Source organism: Bubalus kerabau, chromosome 4, assembly GCF_029407905.1.
Source record: "Bubalus kerabau isolate K-KA32 ecotype Philippines breed swamp buffalo chromosome 4, PCC_UOA_SB_1v2, whole genome shotgun sequence".
NCBI lineage: Eukaryota > Metazoa > Chordata > Mammalia > Artiodactyla > Bovidae > Bubalus > Bubalus kerabau.
Window position 1 is genome coordinate 135,782,431 of NC_073627.1, and position 26,664 is coordinate 135,809,094.

The 26,664-nt window shown below is 57.0% G+C and overlaps 3 protein-coding genes across 3 annotated transcripts; all 3 read right to left on the reverse strand.

Annotated features, from left to right (window-relative positions):
* Positions 1-121: 121 nt before the first annotated feature.
* NUDT18 (nudix hydrolase 18) lies at positions 122-4,736 on the reverse strand. The gene is made up of 3 exons (XM_055578694.1): positions 4,183-4,736; positions 3,081-3,294; positions 122-2,711 (listed from the first exon to the last, which is right to left on the reverse strand). Exons 1-3 carry the CDS (start codon positions 4,342-4,344, stop codon positions 2,116-2,118), a joined length of 972 nt encoding a protein of 323 aa, XP_055434669.1. The 5' UTR covers positions 4,345-4,736; the 3' UTR covers positions 122-2,115.
* A 5,593-nt stretch (positions 4,737-10,329) lies between these two features.
* HR (HR lysine demethylase and nuclear receptor corepressor) lies at positions 10,330-26,108 on the reverse strand. Its single transcript, XM_055580260.1, has 19 exons — positions 25,935-26,108; positions 24,031-24,681; positions 22,472-23,252; positions 21,084-21,234; positions 20,817-21,004; positions 18,690-18,854; positions 17,748-17,837; positions 17,454-17,569; positions 16,306-16,387; positions 15,607-15,770; positions 15,248-15,502; positions 14,735-14,900; positions 14,458-14,527; positions 14,139-14,269; positions 13,897-14,016; positions 13,682-13,797; positions 11,697-11,861; positions 11,143-11,271; positions 10,330-11,003 (listed from the first exon to the last, which is right to left on the reverse strand). The coding sequence occupies exons 2-19, from the start codon at positions 24,640-24,642 to the stop codon at positions 10,941-10,943; spliced, it is 3,564 nt and encodes a 1,187-aa protein (XP_055436235.1). The 5' UTR covers positions 24,643-24,681; positions 25,935-26,108; the 3' UTR covers positions 10,330-10,940.
* HRURF (HR upstream open reading frame) lies at positions 26,109-26,232 on the reverse strand. Its single transcript, XM_055580259.1, has one exon. It carries the CDS (start codon positions 26,211-26,213, stop codon positions 26,109-26,111), a length of 105 nt encoding a protein of 34 aa, XP_055436234.1. The 5' UTR covers positions 26,214-26,232.
* Positions 26,233-26,664: the final 432 nt, after the last annotated feature.

A 26,664-nucleotide genomic window follows, 5' to 3' on the forward strand; every position in this document is an offset into this window, starting at 1 on the left:
CTCCCTGAGGAGGACAAATTCAGTTCCTCTCCCAGCACAGGAGCAGAGGGAGGGGAGTGTGTGTGTGGTTGGGGCTGGTGGTAAACAGGGGCAGGCTCTGGCAGCGCAAATGTGATGTTCCCCCAGCGCCTGCCAGGAACCGGGAAACCGGCCTCTCTTGGGCAGGGAGCTCTATTTCTGCTTGGCCTGCCTACAGCTGAGAGCCAGCAGCTCCAGAGATACTCTAGGGAATGGGCCACCTGGGGCATCCGTGCACAAGTCTTCTTTGCAGGGTTTGTGTTGTGAAAGGTAACTGCTTTAGTGGTGAACAGTGGGCCTGATTTTTATTTTTTGCAGCACTGTGCAGTGTGTGGGATTTAGTTCCCTGACCGGGGATGAAACCCGTGCCCCCTGCATTAGGTGTGGACGCCAGGGAAGTCCTGGGCCTCATATTTAAAAGAATCTAGTCCCTGAGTGCGTGGAGATCCTCTGGGGAGGAGGGTCACCAAGAGTCCTCCAGGCAAGGCAAGAGGGAGGGCTGATCAGTGGCTTTCACCTCCTGGCATGTTCCAGTCACTTGGGCTGCTTTTAAAAATACTGATGCCCCAGTCCCACCCTCCATCAGTTAATCAGATCTCTGAGGGCGCACCCACAGTTGTTCTTTTAAGGCTCTCCAGGTGATTCTAGTGGGCACCTGGGGTTGAAAGTGCAAGAGTTAGGTGCTCAGTCGTGTCCGACTCTTTCTGACCCCATGGACTGTACCCCGTCAGGCTCCTCTGTCCATGGGATTCTCCAGGCAAGAATACTGGAGTGGATTGCCATTCCCTTCTCCAAGAGATCTTCCTGACCCAGGGATCGAATCCAGGTTTCCTGCATTGCAAGTGGATTCTTTACTGTCTGAGCCACCAGGGAAGGGTTGAAAACTACTATTAATAATAGGCTAAATAATGGAAGTAAAGGTCACTGTCCAGTGTGCTTACAGACCGGTGGGTCCCTCAGACACTAAGAGAAGGGATCCAGAATAAAAGGGTTTGATTCCTTCATTTGGAAGACAGTCTTTAGAGGGAACAAGGGTTCCTAGCACAGCTCCAGAGGTCAGAAAAACAAGATGGCAGCCCAGAGAGGCAGGGCAGGGGGCCTCTGAGGTTGTCCTGGTCCTTGGGCATCAGAGTGGAGTTACTTCAGAAGGGAAACCCAGCCAAGTATTTTCCCTGCTCAGAACCAAAACTACATCCAGTGATGCTTGTATAGCAGTCAGTACATATTTCTTCATTTCCTTTGGTTTTCCCTTAAACTTCAGTAAAGTTCTTTAAAAAAAAAAATTCCTACCATGATTCAGCTGAGCTAAGGGGAATGAAGAGAGGGTTTTGGTCTGGCTTTGGGCTGGAGTTGTACCAGGGCAGAGGCAGGAATGAGCCTGGAGGCGGAGCGACACTGATCCCTCAGAGAAGCTCAAGGAGAAAAGAGACGGGCAGCTCTCACAGCTCCTCGCCCACCTGAAGCTTCTGGGCATCTCACTGCTCAGACTCTGGAGGGGATGTGCCCACATCCCACCTGGCAGGCCTGAGCCAAGCTGTGGTGGACAAAGGAAGTCTGCCAGCCGGTCACCTGCTGTCTGGGAAGGCCTGTGTGGTTTACATGGGATAAGCGGAGGAGCTTCTCTTGATAGCAGCTCCCCCTTCCAGCTCACGTCTGACCCACAGAAACATAGGTGGGAATGCAAAGTTAGTAACACCTATTTACTCAGCCAGGGACCCACTCCCTTGGAATGACCTCCCCCACATCCATTCCATGTTCTAAGTGCCTAGCATCTGGCAAGGGCACAGAAAATGAGGAGATGCCACCTCAGGTCCCGAAGGTCCTCACGTCCCCTTAGGGAGTCCTGCCCTCATCGGAACTTCAGGGCAACTGGGTCCCCAAGCTCTGGACTCCTTGTTCAGTTGAAGGCATTGTCGCTTTGGGTACTGTGCAGGGACCTGCTCCGCAGTGATAAGAGAGGGCAGTTCCCCTGGAAACCAGGAGAACTGCCCAGGTCCCCATGCAAGATCTCTGACTGCCACGCCCCTGCCCCGCTCCAAAGCAAAAACTTCCTCCGAAGCAGGAATTCCCCGCTCCTGGCCCACTGACGGCCTCCTCCTATCTGTTGATTGGGACGACAGACGAGTCCCGAAGCCGCTGTAAAAGCTGGTTTTGCAGGTCTTCCTCCACCACCTTCCACCAAAAGAAGTTCTCACCCCGAACCTTTGGGGGCTCGTTTTGGAGGCCTGGATTCCGAAAAGCCACGGTGACCAGCACGTTCATGCAGACGCCATCCGTTAGGCCTTTGCCCAGATGTTGCAGTCCAAGCAGCCCCTTGGTCTCTACTGCCAAGTGGTGCAGGCTCAGACACTCCTGTAGCAGCCGCAGGACGGCCATCTTGATGCCGCCCCTCTGCTCCATGGGAGCAAAGCCACAGGCGGTGACGGGCAAGTGAGGCGTCCCCACTGTGCCTGCCAACACCCACACTGTCTGGATGCTGGTGAAGGTGGCCACGAGCCGCTGGCAGACCAGACTGCAGGGAAGCTCTTGGGGAAGGAGGAGAGGGTGCCTGGCTCGCTGGCGATACTGGGCAGCGAGGTCGACCAGATGAAGAATGTCCTGGGCCCGCAGTGGGGTAGGCAGTGAGGTTCGTGGGTACCAGCCAGCCTGTAGGGACTCTGCATCTGCTTCCTTGGAAGTCTTGAGAATTCCACCTGGGGGAGATGCAGGGGATGTGCTCAGTTGTGTCCAACTCTGCAACCCCACAGACTGTAGCCCACCAGGCTCCTCTGTCCATGGGATTTCCCAAACAAGAATACTGGAGTGGGTTGCCATTTCCTTCTCCAGGGGACAGGGAGGGAGAAAAGGTCTATGTTGAATGAAGTGCTGGGCCTGGTAGAATAAAAGGGCCACCCAGGGTTCCAGCTGTGACCCAGGGGGGAGGCCCAGGATCAAGTGTTCAGTCTGGAATCTGGAGATGCCAGGGTTATACTAGCCAGACTAGGGGCTCATCTCACCTGAGGACAAGCCGGGGTACCGGTGTCTACTGCCCTCAGCCCACGCTGCCACCTGCTGGGCCATACCTGTGGGGCGGGTGAGGAATGCGAAGCGGATCCAGGAGGGGCCCCGCTCCTCCACAGACAGCAACGTCAGAGGCTCACACTGCAGCCCGGCCTCCTCCTTCACCTCCCGCTGCAGCGCCTCCACAATGGTCTCCCCAGGCTCCATCCGCCCCGCAGGAAGGTACCACGACCCACGGCACTCCTTCTTGGCCTCCTGGACCAGTAGCACCTCATCCTGAGGGGGAGAGAAAGGGTCCTCGCCCACCACAGCTGGGATGGGAGCTCCAGGGGGGCAGCAGAGCCAGCAGCCTTCACTTGCTCTGGGTTCAGCTCCAATCTCAGATATAATTGCTCAATACCCACATCCCAGGGGCCACCCTGAAATTGCTGAGTTCTCCAGGGGACTGTCCCTGGGTTTGGGGACTGCAGCGGTCTCTGCAGTTCATCTTTCTCTGCATTCAAGTTTCCATTTCAGAAAAGGGTTAAGAATCCTGGGAGCTGCTTCAGGGGCTGGAGATTAGGCCTCCAGGAAGGGTTACACTGATTCACATCTGCACAAGTCACAATATATCTCTCACCTCCCCTCATGGTTTATAAACTCCTTGTGGCCTGTCTAGGCTTTGAAACACACCCCAAACAACTCCTACCTATGGCTCTGACCCCTTCTAGCTGTTGTTACCGTATCATGTACAGGGATCGACACCAATCAGAGCAACAAACTGGGGGTCAGAGGCCTGGGTGTAAGCAAAAGTTGTGCACTTACTGCCCATGGGGCCCAGGGGAGGCCTCTGAAGCACTGGACAGGTTTTTAAGCCCACTCTGTGGTGGGCACCGCTCTAGCTTCCGGGGAGAATGGAAGAAGAGTAAGACAGCCTCCCCTCAAGAAACTGAGGCCTGATGGGGTTAAACAGGTTCGTGAACCTCAGTTTCCTCCCATGCACGTTGGGAGGATCGCAGGGCTGCGCTGCGCAAGGCTCAGATGTTAAGTGTGAAAGTGCTTTGCAAAACTGGGAAGAGCCACACACCAGGAGGCTGTGGCTGTTGCCGGTACGTCCTCTGTTCCCTACCGGGGCTGGCTGCGAGCCCGAGACCTGGGCGGTGGGCCCGACGGGCGGACGCTCACCTGCTCGTTGAGAAACACGGCCAGCACCACGTAGCAGACATTCTTCCGCAGCCGCACCGGCGCCGGCGGCTCCCCAGCCGGTCCCGAATCATAGTTCTGCACGAGCAGCCCCCGGCCCCCCAACACGGCCGTCAGCGCCCCTCTCAGGCCTTCCGAAGCCATAAGGTCTTCCGAGAAGCGGCGGGCCGGGAACCGCAGATCGGCCGGGCCGGGTGGGATGTACGTGGGTGACGGTGGGGCCCGTCGGCCTCGCCCCCTCCCCCTGAGGACTCGGCGGGTGCACTCGCGAACACGGAAGAGCCCGGCGTGTTGTGGACGCTGATAGGCTGCGCGTCACCGCGGCCGGCTCGGATTGGCTGGCGCGCAAAGGTCACGGCGGGGGCGGAGCCAGTCCATAAGGGGGCTAGGCGCCCAGCCCTGGCGGTGCGGACGCCACACCGCATCTGCGGTTGCATCGGTTCCTCCCCTTTCCCGGCATCTCAGGCCGCCAGCATAGCTAATTCCTCCAGCGCGTACTTGTCTGCACGGGTTCCGACGGTGACGTCACCTTCCCGCAGGCTGCGGAGTGGCGCAGCAGCCAGCGACGGTGACATCACAAACCCGAAGACGTCACCGGGCCCGCGGCGTGGACCCAGTGCCCAGCACTTGTAAACAAACCACGGCATTGCCCTAAATGACACTTCCCAAATAACCTTATTTCTCTACTGAGAAAGTACTGGCTGTCACGTGGCAGGGAGGACAAGAGCTCCTGCCTTGGAGGAGATTCTGATGTAGTTGGAAAGATGGACGTAGACAAATAATGGAAAGCCAGCTGACTTATAAGGCGAGTTACAAGATTGGTTCAAAAAATTGGTTCGGGCTTGAGATGCTGCAGGCGCTCAGAGGAGGGAGGTTGCAGAGCTGGGATGGTCAAGGTGTGCCTGGCCATGGGAGGCAGAACTTGGGGCAGAGATCAGTGCGCGTAGCCGTCATCAACCTTGTCCCGGTCCCCAGTACGCCGCATGTCCTAGGCAGAGTCAGGGCCCTCTCCCCTTCAGGGGATGGATACTGCTCCTTCAACTTTGTTGTTACCGCCCCCTACCCCGCCACCACCACGTTGGTGGGGTTCTGGTGTGTTGAGAGTAGGGTGTGGGTTGATTTCAGGAGCTCCTTCTCCCCCAGCCTGACCTTTCCTCCTTCCTTTAACCTCTTCTCAGGACAGGAAGGCAAAAGCTGAAACCAGACAAGTCTGAGCTCCTCAGTCCCAGCGAGGGCTCCTTTTTTCCTCCTCCTGGCTTTGGTTATGTCTCTTTTTGTGGGGACAGTAGCTTGGTGGAGCTAAGCATTGGACTTGGAGTTGGATGCCCAGCCATTGCTCCCTGGTTGACTCTGTGCCCTAATAGTGTCAGGGACTTGTTTGTGGGTCCGTTTTGTGGGCCTGTTTCCTTATCTTTCTTGTTGTCATTCAGTTGCTAAGTCATGTTCGACTCTTTGTGAGGCACGGACTACAGCACACCAGGCTTCCCTGTCCTTTACCATCTCCCAGAGTTTGCTCAAACTCATGTCCATTGAGTTGGTGATGCCATCCAACCATCTCATCCTGTCGTCCCCTCCTTCTGTCCTCAATCTTTCCTAAAATCAGGGTCTTTTCCAGTGAGTTATCTCTTCACATCAGGTGGCCAAAGTATTGGAGTTTCAGCTTCAGCATCAGTCCTTTCAATAAATGTTCAGTGTTGATTTCCTTTAGGATTGACTGGTTTGATCTCCTTGCTGTCCAAGGGATTTTCAGAAGTCCTCCAATACCACAATTTGAAAGCATCAGTTCTTTGGCGTTCAGCTTTTTTTATGGTCTCTCACATCCATACATGACTACTGGAAAAACCATAGATTTGACTATATGGACCTTTGTTGGCAAAATGATGTCTCTGTTGTTTTCTACAATAAGCTGCTAACAGCTCTTCCTCCCAGGACTGCCGGGAAGGTGAGCCATCATGAGAGGAGCTCTGTGGACTGTCCAGCATGGGTCACCACCACTTAGCAGCCCAGCAACACTCCAGGCTGGGCTCTCCTGGCCACAGCATTTGTGGCTACCAAACAAAGGCTCACTTTTATGAAATGTGCCTACAGGGCCACCATGAAATAGACCTTAGTCTAGGGAATTCCAGCCACACCAGATAAGCCTCCTTAGGCCCTTCTCAAATACTAAACTGACTGCAAGGTCCCTGGAGGCAGGGCACTGGATTAAGCTATGGGTTATCCCTGGGGGAGCTGCAATCTTGTTAGGCACTTGTGAACGCTGCCACCCCCACCCCATCCAAGACCTCAAACGTTCCAAACAACTGAATTCACAGGGCTGAAATCAGGCTCCCAGGACTGCAAAGCAACTTTTCCATGTATTTGCCCGGCACACATGCATGTATGTGTGTGTGTTTAGACCTTTATTTTCACATCTGTGAAATGGGGACAGCATTCATCCCAGACTCCCTTCTGCCTCCCAGGGATGATTTGAGAGAGAGTGAGATCATGTCTGGGCAGGGCTCTGAAAGCCTCAGAGGCGGCCTAAGATAAACACCAGACAGCCTAACTGCCTGGAAGAGCAAAGGCTGTGGCAAACCGCGGCTCCACTCTCCCCATTATCACTGGGCAAAGCGTTCCTCGCCAGTTGAGTGGACATAATCACCCCTGTGATGGGAAGCACATGAGAGAAACTTGAAAACCAGCTGTAAACAGTGAAGGGCCCCATGGGTGGAAGGCCCTAGAGGGGGTTGTGCTGTGCCATGCTAAGCCACGTCAGTCATGTCCGACTCTTTTTGCGACTCCATGGACTGTAACCCGCCAGGCTCCTCTGTCCATGGGATTCTCCAGATAAGAATACTGGAGTGTGTTGCCATGTCCTCCAGCAGGGGATCTTCCTGACCCAGGGATAGAACCCGCCTCTCTTATGTCTCCTGCATTGGCAGGAGGGTTCTTTACCAGGCCTTCAGAGATGCTGAGAAGGACAACAGAAAGTGACTCTCCAGGTGTCAGAGGGCACACACCAGATGGAGACAGGAGAGGCCCCAAGGCAGAACTGGAAAAGCTGAGGGAGGGAGAGGGGTTGAGATAGAAACCTCTAGAACCTGAAACCAAGGTAGGGCTCCATCAAGTGTGCTCTGTGTCCTCCATTCCCACAGAGGCTAGAGCACTGGCTTGTGTGGGTGGCTGCATGCAGCCCAGTGGACAGAAGTGGCTGAACTGGTTGGCCCTGCGGTGCAGTGCTTCCAGTGCCCACAGGAGCCAGGCTTGGGCCAGCCATTTCAGGGCCTGTGGACACGCATGTGCATGTGAGCACGTGTGCAGAAAGACAGTGTAGGCAACCTCAGAGTTGGGCGGGGCAAGCAAGGTGGGGTAAGGGTGTCTGTAAAGTTAGTTCTTTTAAGGAGCAGCAGCCCTGGCCCTGGACAAAGCAGGAAGGGTGAGGAGGGTAGCAGGCCAGGGCACTGGCAGGAGGAGGCCCAGCTTCAACCTGTGCCTTGCCACTAGCTTCCCGAGTGACCTCGAGGGAGCCACATCTACCCTCCAGGCCACCTGTAAGGAAGATGGGTGGATCCTCAAACAGAAAATTGGTGAAAGCCCAATAAAGTCTGTTGCTTAGTTAATAGAGTTGTATCAGTATCAATTTCTTATATTTTGATCACTGTACCGTGGTTACATGGGCTTCCCAGGTGGTGCTAGTGGTAAAGAACCCACCTGCCAATGTAGGAGATGTTAAGAGACAAGGGTTCGATCCCTGGGTTGGGAAGAATCCCTGGAGGAGGACATGGCAACCCACTCCAGTATTATGCCTAGAGAGAGGAGCCTGGCGGGCTACCATTCGTAGGGTTGCAAAGAGGTGGACACGACTGAAGCAATTTAGTACCACCACCACCATGGTTATTTAAGATGTTACCATGAGAGGAAGCTAGATGACGGCTAACTGGGAACTTTCTGTAGTATCTCTGTGACTCAACTGGAAACCTCAAATCATTTCAAAATTAAAAGTCTAAAAGGAAAAAAAAAGGAGACTTATCACCTTCACTGCCTAGGGCTTGGCTTCCGTCGTTGTTGGTGATCTAAGATCCCACAAGCCACAGAGTACAGCCCCCACCCCCTCAAAAAAAAAAAGCCTAAAAAATGTATTTGATAAGACAAGAGAAAGGCAGAGTTGGATATGTACATTCTGACGTCACTTCCAGCTCTGAGGTTATGAGATCTGGGCCAGTGAGCAGGACTAGAGCAGGCAGACCACAGGATGCTGGGAGAAACAAAGGCCCAAAGGACAGGGCTGGACTGAGGGTGGCCCACTGAGCCTCCTTGAGGAAGAGGGCCACCAAGGGCCCCAAGTTGTTTCAGGGTCAGTCCCCACCTGGACTGGCTTCATTCCCAGGTGAGTCCTGGAACATTTGGTCCACCTTCTGTTCGCTAGGAGCCCGACCCAATATGCCCTCAAGGCTGCTACAACCCGCCACGAAAAGGGAGGTGGCAGAGAGGTCTGGAGAGGGGAGGGGCCCTGTCACGAGGCCTTCCCCGTCTTCCCACAGGAAGGACCCTGTGTAGGGGGTTCTGGGGTGACGTTGGGACATGGCATTGCAAGGTGAGATATAGGTAAGGACAGCTCACCCTGTGCCACTTGGAACACGAGCGGCTGTGAAGTGCCTGTCTGTACTGGAAGGAAGAGGACAGAGGAGACAGCAGCAAGGCCATCTGCAAAGTCCATTAAGTCTGAAGACTAATATAAATGAGGTAGCTCGAGTCAGGAAACTTGGCTCCAGTCCCAATGCTGCCAATAAAATTGCTGTGTGACCTTGGGTGATGCTGTGTGACCTTGGGCGTGACTTAACCCCTATTTCCTCTTCTGTAAAATAGAATTAAATAATATCGACCCCAAGTTATGATAAAGGGTTTCAATGAGATCAGTTAAAACACTGACACATCAAACGCAGTAGTTCCTTAATTTTCTCTTCTTTTCCTATCCCAGGAAAACAAATGAAAATAGCCTAGCTTTGCATACAAAGAAGAAATCTAATTTTTTTAAAAATGGGCGATGTTTATGTAAATCACTGCCAAGCCTAAGACAATATAAGCGACCATTTAAAATAAATTGGCTTCCCTGGTGGCTCAGATGGTAAAGAATCTGGAAGCAATGCAGGAGACTGGGGTTTGATGCCTGGGTCAGAAAGATCTGCTGGAGAACGGAATGGCAACTCACTCCAGTATTCTTGCTTGGAGAATCCTATGGACAGAGGAGCCTGTGGGCTACAGTGCATAGGGTCGCAAAGAGTCGGACACGACTGGGTGACTAACACATTCTTAAAATAAAGGTTAGAGAGCAACCCAGAAAATGATGATGATCAGTGTTAAAGAAAGAAACCTAATGCAAAACACCCCCAATTCAACCATGTGTAAAACAGATCCCTGGAGAAAAAAAAACTATAGGAAATACACCAACATAAGAGTGGTTGGATTGAAGGTGAGTGGAGGTAAATAGTATACAGGTTTCTTTTTCTTATTTTCTAAAAGTTCTGAAAGTATATTAAATTTATAATAAAAAATTTTATTTCATAAAAAAAAAAAACAACATTCCCAGAACCACCACAGGAACAACGGTAACCAGAGTAGAGCGTGTTGGGGGTGAGAAATACAAGGCCGGGGGTGGGGGGGCTGGAGCCACACCAGAGGGCCCTGGGCGTGGGGAGGGGCTGTCAACTGTCTCCAGCACCAGCCAGTGGGCATGGGGCTGGCCATGGGCACTGATGGCAAAAGGCTGGTCAGGGGCTTTCTGGGCCCAGACTCCCAGAGCTCCAGTTCAGACAGGAGAGATGGAGTGGCCTTAAGTTTGCAAGGAGAGTTAGGGATTCTGGGTCTCTAGTGTCACATAGGGAGATGCCATGCTGCTGTGACCGAGACCTCCTCCTTGCCTGCTGTCAGAAGCATCCTCAAGGTCAGCCCCCCTTTGCTCCTCTGTGGGAGGGAGGGACACAGTGCCCCCCGCACCCTAAGAGGAGCAGGCAGGGGTGTCTGAGGTCCCTGTCACCACTGCTTCAGCCCCCTCCTACCCTGCTCCAGTTCCAGGTGTCCCCCTCCCTCCCCGTCCACATGGCCTGCAGGAGCAGGGCCAACCACAAGGCAGCATTCACAAAACAACAGCCTTTAATGGAAATCCAGAAGGAAGGAGGTAGAGGAGGGAGCAAGGATGGGGCCTCGCCCATATCGGCCCCCTCCGGCCAAGCCTAGATGGTGACCTGAGGCCGTCCCCTCCCCACACTTCACAGCTCTGTGGCAGGAAGGCGGGATGTCAGTGACCCCTTGTCTAGCACACCTGCAGGGCAAAGGGCCTCTGGGAGCCCGGGAAGATGGGGGTGGTATGAGCAGAGCTCAGGCACAGGAGACAGCAGGAGGTGAAGCAGCAACAGAAGGTGTCGCTTAAGCCAGAATGATGCCTGAGGTCCCCCAGGGAAGGGCTGTTTGTCTGCTGGGTTGGGGGCAGGGGTTAGAAGGAGACAATCACCCCCTAGTCTGGGTCTGGTACCTTGGAGAAGGGCTCAGGGGCAGAGCAGGTGCCAGTATGCAAAGGGCAGGTGTAAGCTTCAGTGGCACTGTGGTTGTTGGCATCAGGGCTCAGGTCAGGGGCAGGGAACGTGGTGCCTGCTTGTGTCCAGAGTGCGGAATTGACCCAAAGTCCCCAAGTTCCCCAGTGCCATTCTCTGCTGAAGCCGTGCCTGCCCCTGACCTCCACCGCAGACACCTGGGACCTCCCACCCCTATTTAGCCTCTTGCAATGTTCCCACAGCCACCTTCACTGCTTGGAACACAGCCCAGTCCATCTAGGAGAAAGAGAGAGGAAAAGGAGTTTACAGTCATGCCCCTGGGCTCTCCCTGCCAAGAAGGCCCTCCCTGGACCCAGCTCTGCTTGATGGGGAAATCGAGCAGCACACCCAGGCTCCTGGCCAGTGTCCCACTCACCTGAGCATAAAGCAGGCGGTGGTCAGTGGGCAGGCTGGGCCCCTGGTGGCAGAGCTGAGCAGAGAGGGCAGAGGTCTCAGGGGACAGGAAGTGCTGAGTGACGCTCACTGTGCTTACCAGGCCCTGCACCTGTGCCGGGGAGGAGACAGGTGAGGGGGGCGGTCAACGGAGACTCAGGGTGACATATCCTGCCCCTCTGATCCCTGAGCTCTACTCCTCGTTAATGAGCCCCACCCAACCAGCTCTCAGAGAGCGGACGCCCTGGATCCAGCAAGGGGCACCACAAAGGATGTGGCCAAAAGCAGGCCAAGGGGATGCCAGAGATGGCGCAGGCAGAGCAGACATCGAGGGACAAGCTTGATGCCCGGTAAGCTTGATGCCCAGTCAGCTTGATGACTTCAAGACCACAGGATTCTCCTCTTCCCTCCAGTGGAGGCGTGACTTTCTGTTCTGCCTAGCTCCGCAGGAGGAACAGAGGGTGTAACAGCCTGGGGACTGCTTCTGATACTCTGAGCTCTCTGCAGAGCCCCCACTAGCATACGCTGGGGAAGCACCTGGTGGGGAGCCCCCGCGGGCACCAGCACGGCTTCTCCGGGGGCCTGTAGCAGGGTCCAGCAGCTCACACCCCACTCCTCCCGCAGGCGCCGCCGCAGCCCTGCGTCCAGGTAGCACCTGCCAGGGGTACCAGGCTCCAAGTTTCCTGCCCCAGTGGGGCACACCTCAAAGAAGAGAAGGAGGGATGAGCAAGTGGAGTAGGGGAGAGGCTAGGGTAGGCTGCAGGAAGATGGGGCGTGGGCTTCCCAAAGGCCAGAGACACAGGTAGGAGCTGTAGAATCTTGAAGGGCAGGTGGGGGAGGACGTAGGGGTGGGTGGGACAGGACCCGGCTACTGGGGGCTGGGGCCGCTTAGGCCGGCAATCTGGCTGGAAGAAAATCAGAAGGAAGGGTTACGAGGCAGAGGGTCCGAATCTCCGCTTTTCCTGGGGCTAGATGGCTTGAATAGCCTCTGTGTCTCTGGCTCTGGGCTCTCTGCTCCCTCCTCCAAAGGTACTCCTTTCTCCAAAACCCAGGAAGACATCCTGCAGAATTGCAACTCATAAACCATCTATGCCAGGAGCTCTTAACTTGGTGGAGTCCCGGGACATTCTGAACTGCATGCTAAATTGTGGGTCAGTAGGTAGCCATATGTCCCTAGGGAGACAATTTGAAGCTTTCGTCAGATTCTCCTAAGATCTCAGATCCAGACTCAGAAGTTCTGACTCTCAGTGGATGAACCTAGACTGTCTAGGCTGAGGCCTCTGAAGCAGGCAAAGCTCTGGGGGGCCTTCACCTCCCCTCCCCTCTCCAACCAGAGCAGGGAGCTTCTTGTGCAGACGGGGGCTCATGGAAGCCACGGGCCAGGGGAACCCAGCCTTGTGCTCCAGGTGCCCACCAGCTCCTTCCAAGCCCTTCAGTTAGGACCTCAGCCATTATCTCTGGGCTCAGGGTTCAAGCCCCCAAGACCAGGCTGATGAGTCAGGCTGGACCGAAGGCTGGACTATAGGGTAATCCCAGGCAGGTGCCAAGCAAGTCCGACCTGGAATCTGAGCAGTGTTACCCAGGCCTCTCAGTGAGGCTATGCCCCTCCGACCCTCCCCATGAATCATTGGGTTTGGCCATGCAGGACTGCCCACATCCGGCCACACCCAGCCCAGACAAGGCCATGTGTGTGTGAAGGCTACTGTGGTCTGCTCCGCTCTGTGTGTTCCAGCTCATGTGAGTCCACCCACCCTTCTGCGCGTGTAGGTAGGGGGGTGGTGATGGACAGCTGCGCTGACACCTGCGTATGTGTGTGCGTGTGTGCCTGAGCAGGGGTGACCCTTGGCGGGTGTCCCTTCCCTAGGACAATCAGGGCTCCGCTGGACTTTTGGAACCACAGGGCCTCTGCCACCTCCTGCTCAACCACTCCTCTTCTTCCCTGCCCCTTCTCTAGGTCCCATCTCTCCCTCTGCCTACTATGGCTGCCCCCCCTCAGCTGTTCCTTGCTAGCACCCCAAAGGGCACCTCTTCATAAAGTGTGTGGGTTAGTCGCTCAATCCTGTCTGACTCTTTGCAATCCCATGGATTGTAGCCTGCCAGGCTCCTCTGTCCAGGTAATTCTCCAGGCAAGAAGACTGGAGTGGGTTGCCATTCCCTTCTCCAGGGAATCTTCCTGACCCAGGGATTGAACCCCGGGTTTCCTGCATTGCAGGCAGACCCTACCATCCTGAGCCACCAGGGAAGCCCTATCGAATGTGGTATCTGTGACAATTAATGAAGATGATAGACCCAGGGCCCAGCCTGTGGCAGCTCTTTCCTCGTTTCATCACTAGGTCCTGCCTCAACCCCCCACTCTCTGTGCACCCCACCACACACCTCTCCCAAGGGCCCCGTCTGCCTTCTCTGCACCTGTCGAGTCCAGCTCACCTGAGGCAAGGGAGCGAGCACACGGGGTACACACACAGAGGGAGAGCTCCTGGGGCTGGGAGGGGAAGGGGAGGGTTCCCCAGCTCCCTCCTCACCATCTGGAGAAAGCGGCGGATGCGCTGAGCGTCCTGTGCCCGGAACACATGCCACACGGTGCTGACCTGGCTGCCTGGGGACCACAGCCCCTCCCCGTCCAGGCCTGAGAGGAAATCTGGGAAAGAAAGATAGCTCAGGAGGATCCCGGGGCCAGCAGAGACACCACTTCGCCTCAGAAGCTCGTGCCCACCCCTGCTTCCAGTTGAGGACGCACCTTTCTGTGTCCGGCGCCAGGCGGGCAGGGGGGCTTCAGCACGTACCAGGACACTGACCAGGTCGGTCACCTCCACACAGAGGTTCTTGGTCCCCAGGTGCCCACGGTGTGGGCTCACACCTGTGTGGAGGTGGAGAAAGGCTAGTTGGGAATGGGCCCCAGGACCTTGGCACAGACTCATGGGTTCTCGGGGATGATAGGTAGAGGGGTAGGGACTGGGCAGGAGTGGAGTGGACACTCACCATAGGCTGCCCACAGCTGGGGCTCCAGTGGACGCAGGACAGGGCCCGGAGGGAGGTAGGAAGCCAGGTTGAGTTTCCCATGGTGGGCACAGTACTCTGGGAGGGGCAGGCTGGCAGCCAGGTTCTCTATCCTGTGTGTGTGTGGGGGGGGGCAGGGGGAAGGGTAATGTCATGCCCAACAGACTCAACTCAGGCACCAGGGACCCCATCACAGTTCCTGAGACTAGGGTAACACCCCCAAGGCAAGCACAGAGCACTGAGGATCCCAAGGCCAAACAGGAGATGCAGGGAGGCCCGGGCAGCCCTTGGCACCACATACCTGCTGGTGTCCTCATCCCCCAGAGCTCTGTGCAGTAGGAACACCGAGCCCTCATCTGACTTCGGGCGACCTAGTGGGGAGACAGAACAGCTATTGGCCCAGGGAGAAACCTCATTGGCCCAGAGGGCCCTGCTCCCATGGTGGTGACAGAGTCTAGTTTCTGCAGGGGACTCTGCTTCTAGCTGCCCCCAGGTCCACTCTGAGACTCCACAGCCTTGCCCACTGCCACGCCCCAGGCTCAGGCTCCCTCCTCCTCCTCCTCTTCTGGGATACTCACTCTCAGGCCGGGAGAATCCCTCCCAGAATGTTGCGCTGCCCAGGCTGGTGGGCTGGGGAGGCCCAAGGGGGGTCAGTGCCTGCACCTGGCCTCCAAGCGCCCCGAGAGCTTCTGACCCCCACAGGTGGGCCTGAAGTGTCTTCTGAATTCCTGACACCAGCACAGGCTGCAGTGGAGAAAGAAAGGGGAACATGGGGAGAATGGAGGGGGTACCCAATGGGACCAGACTGTAGCATGTTTTTGGGCACCAGAACGGCATGGGGACCAGCCTTGTTCCCTCTGAGTGACTGACCAGGTCTGCCTTGGCCTCAAGATCAAAGGCCCTGTGTGTATTCGGAGGGGGGTGGTCATGCCCAACAGACTCAACCCAGACACCAGGGACCCCGTCACAGCCCCCAAGACTAGGGTAACCCCTCAAGGCAAGCACAGAGCACTGAGGATCACGGGGCCAAAGAGAGGGAGGCAGCCTCCCTCAGGCCTCTCAGGCAAGGCCATGAGAGCTGGGAGCCTCACCTGGCCCTGCCTCCAGTGCTCCTGGAAGAGGTGGAAGCCTCGCTGAGGCCTGGGCTCCTGCAGCCACAGCAGAGCTCCAGGGGGAGGCAGCCGGGGCCGAACGGGGGAGAGGGGCAGGCCCAGGCCCTTGCGCAGGCCTGGCCCGGCCCGTAGCCCTGGCCCAGCCCGCAGGCCCGGCCCCAGGGCTTTCTCCTGGATCTTCCGCTCCACAACCTGAGCGATGATGCTGTCCAGGATGTTGGTGATGCGGTCATCCTGCGGGGAGGGAGGGAGTACTCAGGACCCACCTGAGCCTACAGGGGAGGCCAGCCCAGCTTGGGTCCCAGGCCCCCAGCCCTTCCCTTCATGCCCTTGCTCACGCTGGGCAGGGCCGGAGTGACAGGGGCAAAGGCCATGTGTATCCGTTCATGCCCCAGGCAGAGTTTGACAGCGGTGGAGGCAAGCAGTTCACACAGAGAGGGACAAGGCAGGGGCCCTCGGCTGGCACGGTCTTCTGCTGGGGTCTCTGTGGAGTCTGGGGTCTCTGTGAAGGAGGAGAGGGGTGCGGGGCTTCACCTTTCTGTAGAGGTTCCATTGCCCACAACGTGATTCCCTCATCTCCTGGCTGTGCCTGCTCAGCCTTTGCTGGCCTTGCCCATCTCAACTCTGCCCTAGATGTACTCGCCTCCCACCAGCTTTCCTGGCAGGGTCTCTAGGACCTCTCCAAACGAGGGACTCAGATCAGGGGCTTGGATGGAGAAGAGCTAGAAGTCTTGTCCTAGATTCTACTGAGATTGATTTTCTTTAGATGGAGGAGGGCATGGCAACCCACTCCAATATTCTTGCCTGGAGAATCCCATGGACAGAGGAGCCTGGTGGGCTACAGTCCATGGGGTCTCAAAGAGTCAGACATGACTGAAGTGACTTCACACACACACACCACACTTTCTTTAGGATGACTTGAGGACAGAAATGGTGATGGGGTAGGGATGGCTAAAGCAATTCCAATCTCTCCTGGGGATTCCAACCTGACTCAGCTTCCCCGACACAGTCTGAGTGAGGGACAGGGGGCTGCTCACCCTCTTTAATGTCCTTGGTCCTGTTGGTTTCCCCGTTGCAGGAAGGTTGTGGAGTTGGGGGAGTTTTCTCCGTCAGCTCCTTCTGTTAAACCCAGTCACCACCCGCCCCCCCAATCCAATCAGAAATGTAAAAACGGCAAATGCAACTCAATCCAATTCAACCCCCAAGTATTCACAGTGGACCCCTGTAAGTCCTAAAATGATGTTTACAAGGAGCAGAATGTCATATGATAGATCATTAGGTGGAGAAAAGTTGCCCATGGACCCATGCATGCAGCCGGATCCAAAGTCTATGTAAGAGAGGCTGGAGTACACATGGAGGCAAGTGATTGGAAAGAAATATGTCAAAACGACAATGGTGACATTATAAGCCATTGCTGTGTTCTTATCTATATTTTCCACATTTTCCACAGCTGGAATGTATAGAGTATCTGACAGACAAAAACCGTTCTCTAAACTATTTATTGAATATATGACTTTTATAGTAAGTACATGAACTTCGTTAAAAAAACAAACAAACAAACAACTGAAATGCATATTGAGCACCTGCTCTGTATTAGGTGCAGGGAATACTAAGAAGAGGACTTCCCAGATGGCGCTAGTGACAAAGAACGCATCTGTCAATGCAGGAGACATAAAAGACGTGGTTTGATCCCTGGGTTGGGAAGATCCCCTGGAGAAGGGTGGCAACCCACTCCAGTAATCTTGCCTGGAGAATCCCATGGACAGAGGAGCCTGGCGGGCTACAGTCCATGGACTCGCAAAGAGTCAGACACAACGGAAACAAGAGAAAACGCATGCGCGTACTGAGAAGCTGGGTGGACACTCTGCCTGCAGGCGCGTGCTCCCAGGAGCGGAGAGAAGAAACTCTAGCAGTTACAGAAAGAACACACACAAAGAAGGCGGGAGCTCCGGGCAGGCAGAAAGTGAGGACTTCTGGGGCCTGGGTGGGGGTTAGATACTCGAGCTCACTCCAGGGATCTTGGTCCCCAGGGGAAGAAGACAAGTGTCCCAACTTCACCCAGCTTCCATGTCCCTCTTCATTCCCACCGAAGGACCAAACCCTGCCGAGGTCAGGGATTTGAAGACACACTGCCTTATCCTGGGCCCCACAGGCTAGCGCCCTGTCCCATGCCCTGCTTTCTTACCTGCGGGGTCCCATCCCCAGCGGTCCACAGTCGGGCATCAGCTTGGCAGGGGCAGTGCCCCCGGATGTCAAACTTGACCCAGACCTGGTGCATTGCAGCGCTTAATTCTGCCAAAGCTGTAAGGGGTAGAGGGGAGATGGAACTTGCCAGTGATGGCAGACAGGGGGCCACTCCCACACTGCTTGGCCTCACTCACCAGGAGGACATAGGATAGGGCTGAGGGACACCCACACAGGAAGCTGGTCTCCCCCTGGACCTGCCCTCTGTCCACCCCACCCCTCCAAGACAGCTCACCCTGACTGGAGACAAACTGGGTGAGCATCAAGGAACCGGCACTGTGCCCAACTTCCTGGCCACACTTCTCCGTGGACTGTCCCTGAGAGCCTGTTGGGGTGGGAAGGCAGAAGCTGTGGGTCAGGAAATCAAGGTAACCCCAGGTTAAGGTCAGGGAGGAAGGGCAAGGGCATGATATTTCAATCAGGGACCTTGACAATCTATAAAACATGGGCCTTCTGGGAAACTTGGGTTCCATAGTGACACAAGATCCTCTGCTTGCAGAACACAGAGCCTTTAATATGCTGAGTGCATTGCAAGATGATCATGTAGAATACGGTGTTCCGAAAGGTTTCTGACCCTGGAACTCTTTTTGGCCATGTCTGTTGGAACACTGGGAAACTTTAAGTGTTGAGGTGGCCGAGTTGAGCCAAGGGAGAGAAAGCTGAGAACCATGAAGATAGCAGGACTTGGAATCAGAAGACCTGACTTTAAATCCTGGATCTAACACTTACTTGTTGTGTGACCTTGGGCAAGTCACTTAACGTGAGTTTTTCTTACTATCTGGAACGTGGAGGCAATAATACCCACCTCACAGTGTTGTAAGGTTTAAAAAGGTACAAGCTGAGCAAAGTGAGGGGCAGAGAGTAGGCATGTGACTTCTTTCAAGGGTGGGCTAGAACACAGGCATGGCCCTCTGATCTGGAGAGGAGACTGTCTGGTCCAAGGGGCATTGAGCAGGCTGGGGAGGAAGACTCTTGGGGAGACTCAGCCAAGAAATGGCCTTGAACTCTTTTTTTTTGGCCCATGCCTTGAGGCATGTAGGATTTTAGTTCCCTGACTGGGGATTGAACCCGTGCTCCCTGTAGTGGATGCACAGAGTCTTAACCACTGGACCACCAGGGAAGTCCCTGACCATAAACTCTAAAGCAGCCCTTCCGAGGCCCCTGGCTCCTTTCCTACCTGCTTTCTCCCTGATCCTCCCAGCACCTGCCATGCGACCACAGGCCACACACAGCCGGTGGCTGCAGCGAGGGCATCGCCAGTGGGTATTGAACAGTCCATGGTGGCAGTGGCTGCAGCAGCGTGGAAGGCTTGGGTCGTCCTCAGTCCCGACTGGTGCCTGGCCTGCTAACCACAGGAGAGAACAGGGTCAGAGGGGCCTCAAGCCAGTGGCCCCTTTGAGGACCTCATGTGGGAGGGATGCACAGACAGGGGCAGTTTCCACTGAGGGGCTACCCCCAAAGGGAGACAGGCCTCTTGCAGTCACCCTGGATTACTCAACAGCCCCGCTACCGCACCACCATCTGCAACCAAGGACAGCTTGGACAGCTCAGGAGAGCTCAGTCACTGTGCCCCTTCAACGCCTGTCCCAGGGCTTCCAGATCCACCCCATACAACCTTTCATCCCCTCATCCTCCAGAGCAGTGGGGTCTTCTCAGGGGCATGCGTGCTAAGTCACTCAGTCATGTTCAACTCTTTGCAACCTCATGGACTGTAGCCCACCAGGCTCCTCTGTCCATGGGATTCTGGAGTGGGTTGGCAACGATACTGGAGTGGGTTGCCATGCCCTCCTCCAGGGGATCTTCCCAGCCCAGGGATTGAAGCTGCATCTACTCCATCTCCTGCATTGGCAGGCAGGTTCTTTACCACTAGTGCCACCTGGGAAGCCCATTTCCTCAGGGACTCCTCTATATCTCAGAAGAGGAAATCTTACTCCCTGTCTCACCCAGAGTTTCAAATTAAGCACTTGCTGGCAGGTGGGAGATTGCTGGTGAGCAGATGTTCATTTACCCATTAGACACACACTTGTCCCATCTCGGACTGGGTGCTGGTAGTTCAAAGCTGGTCAGAACCTGGTGCCTGGCCTCCCAGTACTCACATCACAAGGCGAGAGATGAGCCCACAAACACAGCAGTGATCATGGCATCACAGGATGGCTGCTAGATTATGAGTGGGACGGAAGGATGAGGGTGGGGACAGCTGCCCAAACGGGCCCTGAGTGATGAGTAAGTTTTCATTCACCAGGTAGGAAGGGAGGAGAAGGGCATTCCAGACGAGGGAACTGAGGGTGCCAAGGCCCGAGGGAGCAGACAAGCTCGAGTGAGCTGCGCAGACAGTGATGCGGTGTGCTGGGAATCCAGGCGGAGGGAGTGGTAGGGTGGACAGGAGCTGGCTGTGAGAGGGGAAGGGGCTGGACTTTCTAGGTAGGAGGGAGCCACCACTGCCTGGTTGGGGGGAAGTTTGAGGGAGAGTGGATACATGTATATGTGTGGCTGAGTCCCTTTGCTGTCCACCTGAAACTATCACAACATTGTTACTTGGCTATACCCCAGTACAAAATTAAAAAAAGAGGGAACCACCTGTGGCCTCATCCAGGGAGTGGCAAGGCCGAGGGTGTGTGTTTCCCAGGATCCCATGGAAGGGAGCCTGGAAAAGACCCTGATGCTGGGAAAGATTGAGGGCAGGAGAAGGGGCGACAGAGGATAAGCTGGTTGGATGGCGTCACTGACTCAATGGACATGAGTTTGAGCGAACTCGGGAGATGGTGAAGGACAGGGAAGCCTAGTGTGCTGCAGTTCATGGGGTCGCAAAGAGTCAGACATGATTTGGTGACTGAACAACAACAAACAGGAGGGAGAGGCTGGAGCCAGAGGCACTAGCTGAACACCTCGCACTCTGCTCACCTCTAACCTTGGCCCCAGTCCTACCAGCCTCCCAGGGCCTGACAGCTGGCCGCCCGGAAGCCTTCCCTCCATGCAAAGCCACAGGGAGCTCCCCCGCCACCTCCCGGAGCTCTTACAAACACTTGGCATTCGATCTTGTTTCCCTAGCAAGCCCAAAGCTCTAGAAGGGTTGGGCCAGACCAGGTTTTACACCTTCCCAACATCCTCCACCCAGGCCAGAAACTTCAGAATACAAGTTGACTCAGAGCCTGAGCTGGAAATATGGGCACAGCAAGGCAGGAGCTCCTGAGCTGAGCTGGGGGCAGGACGGGCAGGCAGTACTGGGAGGGAAGGAGGCCCCACGAAAAAGCACTGACTGCAGGATCAGGCCCTCGCAGGGTGAATGCCCCATGGGCACACTCACCTTCCTGGTGCACCCAGGCCAGGGCCTCCCGCTCCCTCCTCAGAACACGGCACAGGCGGTCTCCCAGTGCGCTGAGCAGGTGCTTGGCGAGGCCCACACTAAGCCCAGCCTCCAGGCCAGACCCTCCTCCCTCCTCGGAGCTGGCTCCCAAGTCTTCCTCCTGTGGCTGCTCCTCTCCCAGAGGCAATCTGGAGACAGGGTGGAGGCAGGTGAGCGGGGAGGCCCCACTGGGAGGGTGCTGGGGGCAGCCAGGGGCAACAGGCTCACCTGGACAGTGGCTGGGAGTAGTAGGCTGGCCCACCTGTCTCACCAGCTGCCTGGGCACAGCCTTGGCACTGAGTGATGCCTGCCACAGGAGCCACGCGAGGTGTTTCCTGGAGCCCCAGGGCCTGCAGGCTGGCCCCATCATCCCGGGTTCCTGAGGAGACATTGCAGCAGGTCGGGCATCTGGGTCTCCTGGGCTTTGGTGAGCCCCAGGTCCTGCCTTAGCACCCAGCCCGCCCCCATGTGGGGCCAGCACAGCTCCTAGGCCCAGGCCTATGAGGCCTGATTCGGAGCAATGGAAGCAGGCCTCCAAAAACTTCAAAAGAGCTGAGCCCTGACATGGACTGATGGGCCACGAGGTGGGCTCTACGATACTAGGGTAGCTGGGGCTCCGGATACAGTCGGTGTAGACTTGGGATGGCTCTGCCTCAGGCTCAGTGATGCCACTGGCTGTGTGACAGCGTGAAGAGGCAATCCCAACGTGGACGGAGGGCGCTGGAAGGTGAGAAGGCCGCAGAGTTTCAACACAGGCCACAGGTGCAGCAACCCAAGAAGGCGGCGGAGGGGCCAAGAGCTTCCCACCGCAGGCAGAGGTCTGGGAGAGTGCAGGCAGACCCGTGCCAGGCGCAGGGGTGCAAGGCCAGCGAAAGAGTCCTGATCCAGGCCCAGCTTCCAGGAGGCCGAGAAACTGAGGTGGTCCCAAAGAACCAAGGCTGGGTCAGCAGTGCCAGCCTCTGTGAAGGGCACTGCGTGACACAGGGGTCCGAGACGTCCCCAAGTCCTGACACCAGCAATGTTCACGCTGACTTTCCATAATCCAGCTAGCCTAGAGAGTGGGCATTTGTTCCTGGGGCAGGACAAGGGGTCCTTCAGGAGAGGCAATTCTCCAATTGGGTTTGTAGCCCAGATGATCACAGAGATGCCTGTTCATGGGGTGCTTACTTAGTGTCCTTCATGTGAATGATATGGTTTCATCTCTGCAGCAGTCTTTATGAGGTAGGTGCTGTCTTTATCCCCATTTTATAGATGAAGAAACTGAGGTCCAGAGAGGTGAAGTAACTAGCCTAAGGTCACACGGCACTGATCAGTCAAGTCAGGACCCAGGTCCTTTGACCCCACGCGCTGAACCCTGTCATTATATTCTCACTAGTATGCCATGACTTGGGAGGAGGCACATGAAAATAGGAACCACTTGCTGGAAGGCTCTGGCCTGTAGATGCTAAGGGACTCCCAGTGAGCTACCCCATCGAGGTGGACAATGGGGCAGCTGGGTGTAACCCACTCATAAAGGACTACTGACCCCACCTCCCTGGAAAGCCCCTGTTCCGGTGGCGCCCTCCCAAGTAGGGCCCCCAGCAGTCCCCACTTCCACCCCACCTCGGTCCCCTTACCTCTGTGGTCACCACGCTGTTCTGTCTCCGCCTTGTTCCCAAATAATGAGTCCAGCACTTCCTGCCGGCCTCTGGCCCCCTGCCCCACACTGCCCGGGAAAGGACCGGTCGGGCGCTTGGCAGCTGGGCTGCTCGCTGTTCCCTGGACCTCGGGGCTGCTTGACCTCTTGCGGGCTCGCAGCTGGGCTGCCGGGCTCTCCTCCTCCCCAGGGCAGCTGTCTGGGCACCCAAACTGCTCAGAGTGTCGAGTGAGCCACGTCTTCTTCAGCTTGGTGTGATAGCTGGGCGGGCAGGCCCTGGGACCGGGAGTCTTGCAGGCTTCCTCGCTGGATTCACTGGGCTCACTGGTGGCCCCCTCCAGGTCTTCCTGGCACTGCCCACAAGGGTCATCTCTAGCTGGTGGGTGAGATGAGCAATAGCCTGCCTGGGTGGTAGGAGGTCCAGGAGACGGGCACCTTGTTGTGGCTGATGGCCCCAGCTGGTACCCAAGGCTCCCACCTCCGGGGACAGCCCAGACATTGCCAAGAGTATGAACCAAGCCTGGGGAACAAGTGGGCCATGGGGTCCGGGGCACAGTGTCTGGATGTCCCAGGAGAAGGGGGCAAAGTTTCGGATGCCTGCCAACTCCTGTCTCTCCATCCCTCTGGTGGAGAGAAGGGTGTTCCACCTCCCCAGTTCTCTGGAGATGTCCACCAGGGGCTGAGCCCAGCAACCCAGGTTCCACAGTTGCCAATGGGTCCTTTGCCAGCCTGAGTATGCTTGGATCCTTGTGGTAAAAGCCCTAAAGAGAGGAGAAGGGATTAAGGACAAGAACAGGTGTGTGCCTGTGTGGCTTTAAGAGTTGTGAAAATACGGAATAATGTACTGGTTAATAGGCACTGGATCTCTAAACGCCTGCTCCACAGCCTCATAGCCTTGGATATCCCGGATCCTTCCCCAGGATTTCTCAGGTCTACCCATAATCCAGCAACTAAAGGGTTAATGCCATGCACAGTCAAAGGGCTTTCAGGATCTATTCAGATGGTGTGATGCCCTGTACCATACTGGATTCAAAATATTTTACTCTCATCCCCAAGATGACCCTGGAGGCCACTTGGGGGAGAGGTGCCATAGGTACAGGCCATAGGACCACCAGCACATCCCAGAGGGCCTTGTCTGCCCCTCCTCCCAGAACAAGACTACACATTCTGAGGCCCCAGTTCCCGGGTCTCCTTCTGGGTGGACAGTGGGTGAGTCAATTCCTGAAATGGCCCAAAGGCCACAGGGTCACTCTTGGGATGGCCACCCTTATGCTCAGGAATCAGGGAGCTGTAGTGAGGTGGGAAGAATGCCAGCGGATGGGTAAACATCACCTAATGAGAAGGCTATGCTCAGAAAAGGAATTGCTTGTTGTTGACTCTGTCTGAGCTGATAGCCTCCTCCCCGACCTGGGTACCACCTTATATTTTCATCAGAATGGATTGACAGAGTGGTTTGACCCTGCCAGTGTTGCCCCCGGGGCCTGCTGAGCCCCCATGTGTGGCCTGAGCCCCAGGTACCCTTTCTGCTCCAACACTCACCTTGCTGCCTAAGCTGAAGGTGGAGGGCACTTTGGGCTGGCCCCCAGAGTACACCCAGGGGTGTGGGGCCAAGGGCCAGTCACATGGATGCTCTGGGGGCAGGCTGGACACTAGGTAGGGTGGCAAGCAGGTGGGCATCCAGAAAGGAGCTCGCTCCAGGATCTTGGTCTCCAGAAGGAAGGGGCAGTGCAAGGGCCGGAAGGCCACAGGGTCACTCTTGGGATGGCCACCATTATGCTCAGGAACCAGGGGGCTGTAGCGAGGCGGGCACGGTGACCCACAGAATGCCAGTGGATGGGTAAGCATCGCCTCCTTCCAGCGCAGCCCGTCCTTGCTGCTTGGCCAGCCAGCCTTCCTCTCTCCATTCCGGGGACCTTCACCCTCCACCAGTGGGAGCGTGTCCTTGGGGCTCTGCGGGAAGCCAGGGGGCAGCCAGGAGCCTGGGGTGCTCAGGACACCCCTCCAGAAGGGAGCGGGCTCTCCCAGGCACATTGCCACAGGGCGCAGGCCATCTTGCGGTGGGGTGTCTAGCTCCCGTCCTGCGATCCCGTTCTCAGGGGCTGTCTTCTCCCAGGCTGGGCTGTCCTTCAGGAAGCTGGGCGGACCCTCCATCACTCTCCTGCCCTCATGGGGCTCTCCCAGAGGGGGTCCCTGGAGCAGAACCATGAAGGCATGAGTTGCTTAGAAACATGCTTCAAGCACCCCAGTTCCTGGCACCGCCCTGGCAGCACCAAGGCACCCCAAACCAGTAAGGCAAGTGGCAACCTACAGCTAGGTTCCATGCTACCTGCCCATATGAGACTCGAAGGACCTGCCTGGGTGGGATGCCCCAGTAGGGGGAGGTTACCCTTTCCCCCAAGTGCCTGGAACCTGACAGCCCACCTGGGCCAGAGCCCCTAGTCAGAGACTACCATTTCTAGGATGACATGTCCTGCCCTCGTTGAGCCTGGAACCGGTCATGAGCCATGGGGGAGGACAGAGGGTGAGAACCCAAAAGATGAGCTCTGTAGAAGGCCCTGCCCTGGGAGACAAGAAGGTTGGATCCTGGCCCTGATCCAGTCCCCTGCTGTGTGACCTTGGGCAAGTCAGTTCACTCCTCTGGGCCTCGGTGTGCCCTTGTGTCAAACATGGTTGGGAGATGCACGGTTTCAGAAGCCTCTTCCTGTGCTGCATCTTTGGTTCCTGGGGTGCTGCCAGGCCACCCCAAGCCCCACCTGGGCTTGTTTGGGTGGGCAGTGCAGGCAGGGCAGGCTGGAGTCGTCGGGACGAACAGGGCTGCTGGCCCGAATCTGTCTCTACACAGGAGCAGCCTCTTAGCAGTGCTTTACAGTTTCTGGGCTTCTGAGGTAGAGCCCAGGACAACTGCTGGGGGCTGGGGTCCCCACCGCTGCCCCAAGGGAAGGAGTGAGCCAATCTGGGAGAAGGGAGTTAGAGGCCTCAGGCCAGATGGGTCTAGATACCCCTGTCTAGCCCGCAGTGTGAGGGCGGCTGTGGACGCTGGTAACTGCAGCCTGGCCGGGGGGAGGGAAGGAGGCGGGGAAAACAGGCTGGGCCCCAGAGAGAGGCAAAGGAGGGAAAATTGAACGTGCGTGCAAAGGACCAGGATGACAGGTGGCACCGGAGCTGCTGCACTCTCCCAGCAAGGCGGCATGGCCCACTGGGGGAAGCCCCAGGAAGGAGGCAAGGGAACCCAAGGGGAGCCGTGATATAGGGCGCTTGGGTTTTCTGGGGCCACTGCTCCGACACGGTCCAGCCCTGTCGGGCATCCTAACTTTCAGAGTTGTGTGGCCCAGCCCAGAGGAGCAAGCAGAGCTCACTCCCTGCTTGTGGCCGGCTCGGTTCGGAAATGCCCGGCTATGGGCGTCCCCAGAAGGCGCGAGTCTGGCGCCCGTCTCTGCGCTTACCTGGGCTTCACGGGCCCGGCGCGGCGCGGGCGGCGGCGGTCGCGGTGGCCGACACCGGGCGTCCTCTCCCCATAGGCCGGCTCCGGGGCCTCCTGGCGGGCGGGCGAGGACTCTTTCTCCCGCTCTCTGCTCAGCGCGCTCGCGCTCTCTTTCCCCCGGGGCGGCGGGGGCGCTCTAGGGCCGCAGGTTGGAGGGGTCGGACTCCGGGATCTGCAGGATGCGGCACACGGCGCGAATCGGCCGCACCAGCTTCTGGGCCGAGGCCGTGGGTTGCGCCATGGGACGCCGAGACTCCGTGCTGCGCCGCGGGGAGGACCGGGCCGGGGCTAGGGAGCGGGTGCCCCCGGAGGGAGAGAGGGAGCCGGGCCGGGGGGAACACGCGCCCCGGGTCGCAGATGGCGGAGCTGGGGGGAAAGGCCGGGGGGCCGGGGGGAGGGGGTCGTGCCTGGAAGGGGGGCCGATCCCGCGACCCAGGAGAGAGGCACCAGCGAGGGCGCAGCGCGCAGCGGCGCGGCTAATGGAGGGAGAGCCCAGCGGAGAGGGCAGCAGGACCTCTGATCGCCATCGCCAGACGCGCAACTGAGAGTGGGGAAGCTGCTCCGCCGGTTTCCTCCTCCAGCACCCTGCGGGAAACAGGAGCCCGTGATTCGGCGGCCCCGCCTGGGCCTGCCCCCTCCCGGGCCCCGGGGGCTTCCGCCAACGCCCCGGCGATGCCACCGGCTGCGCACGG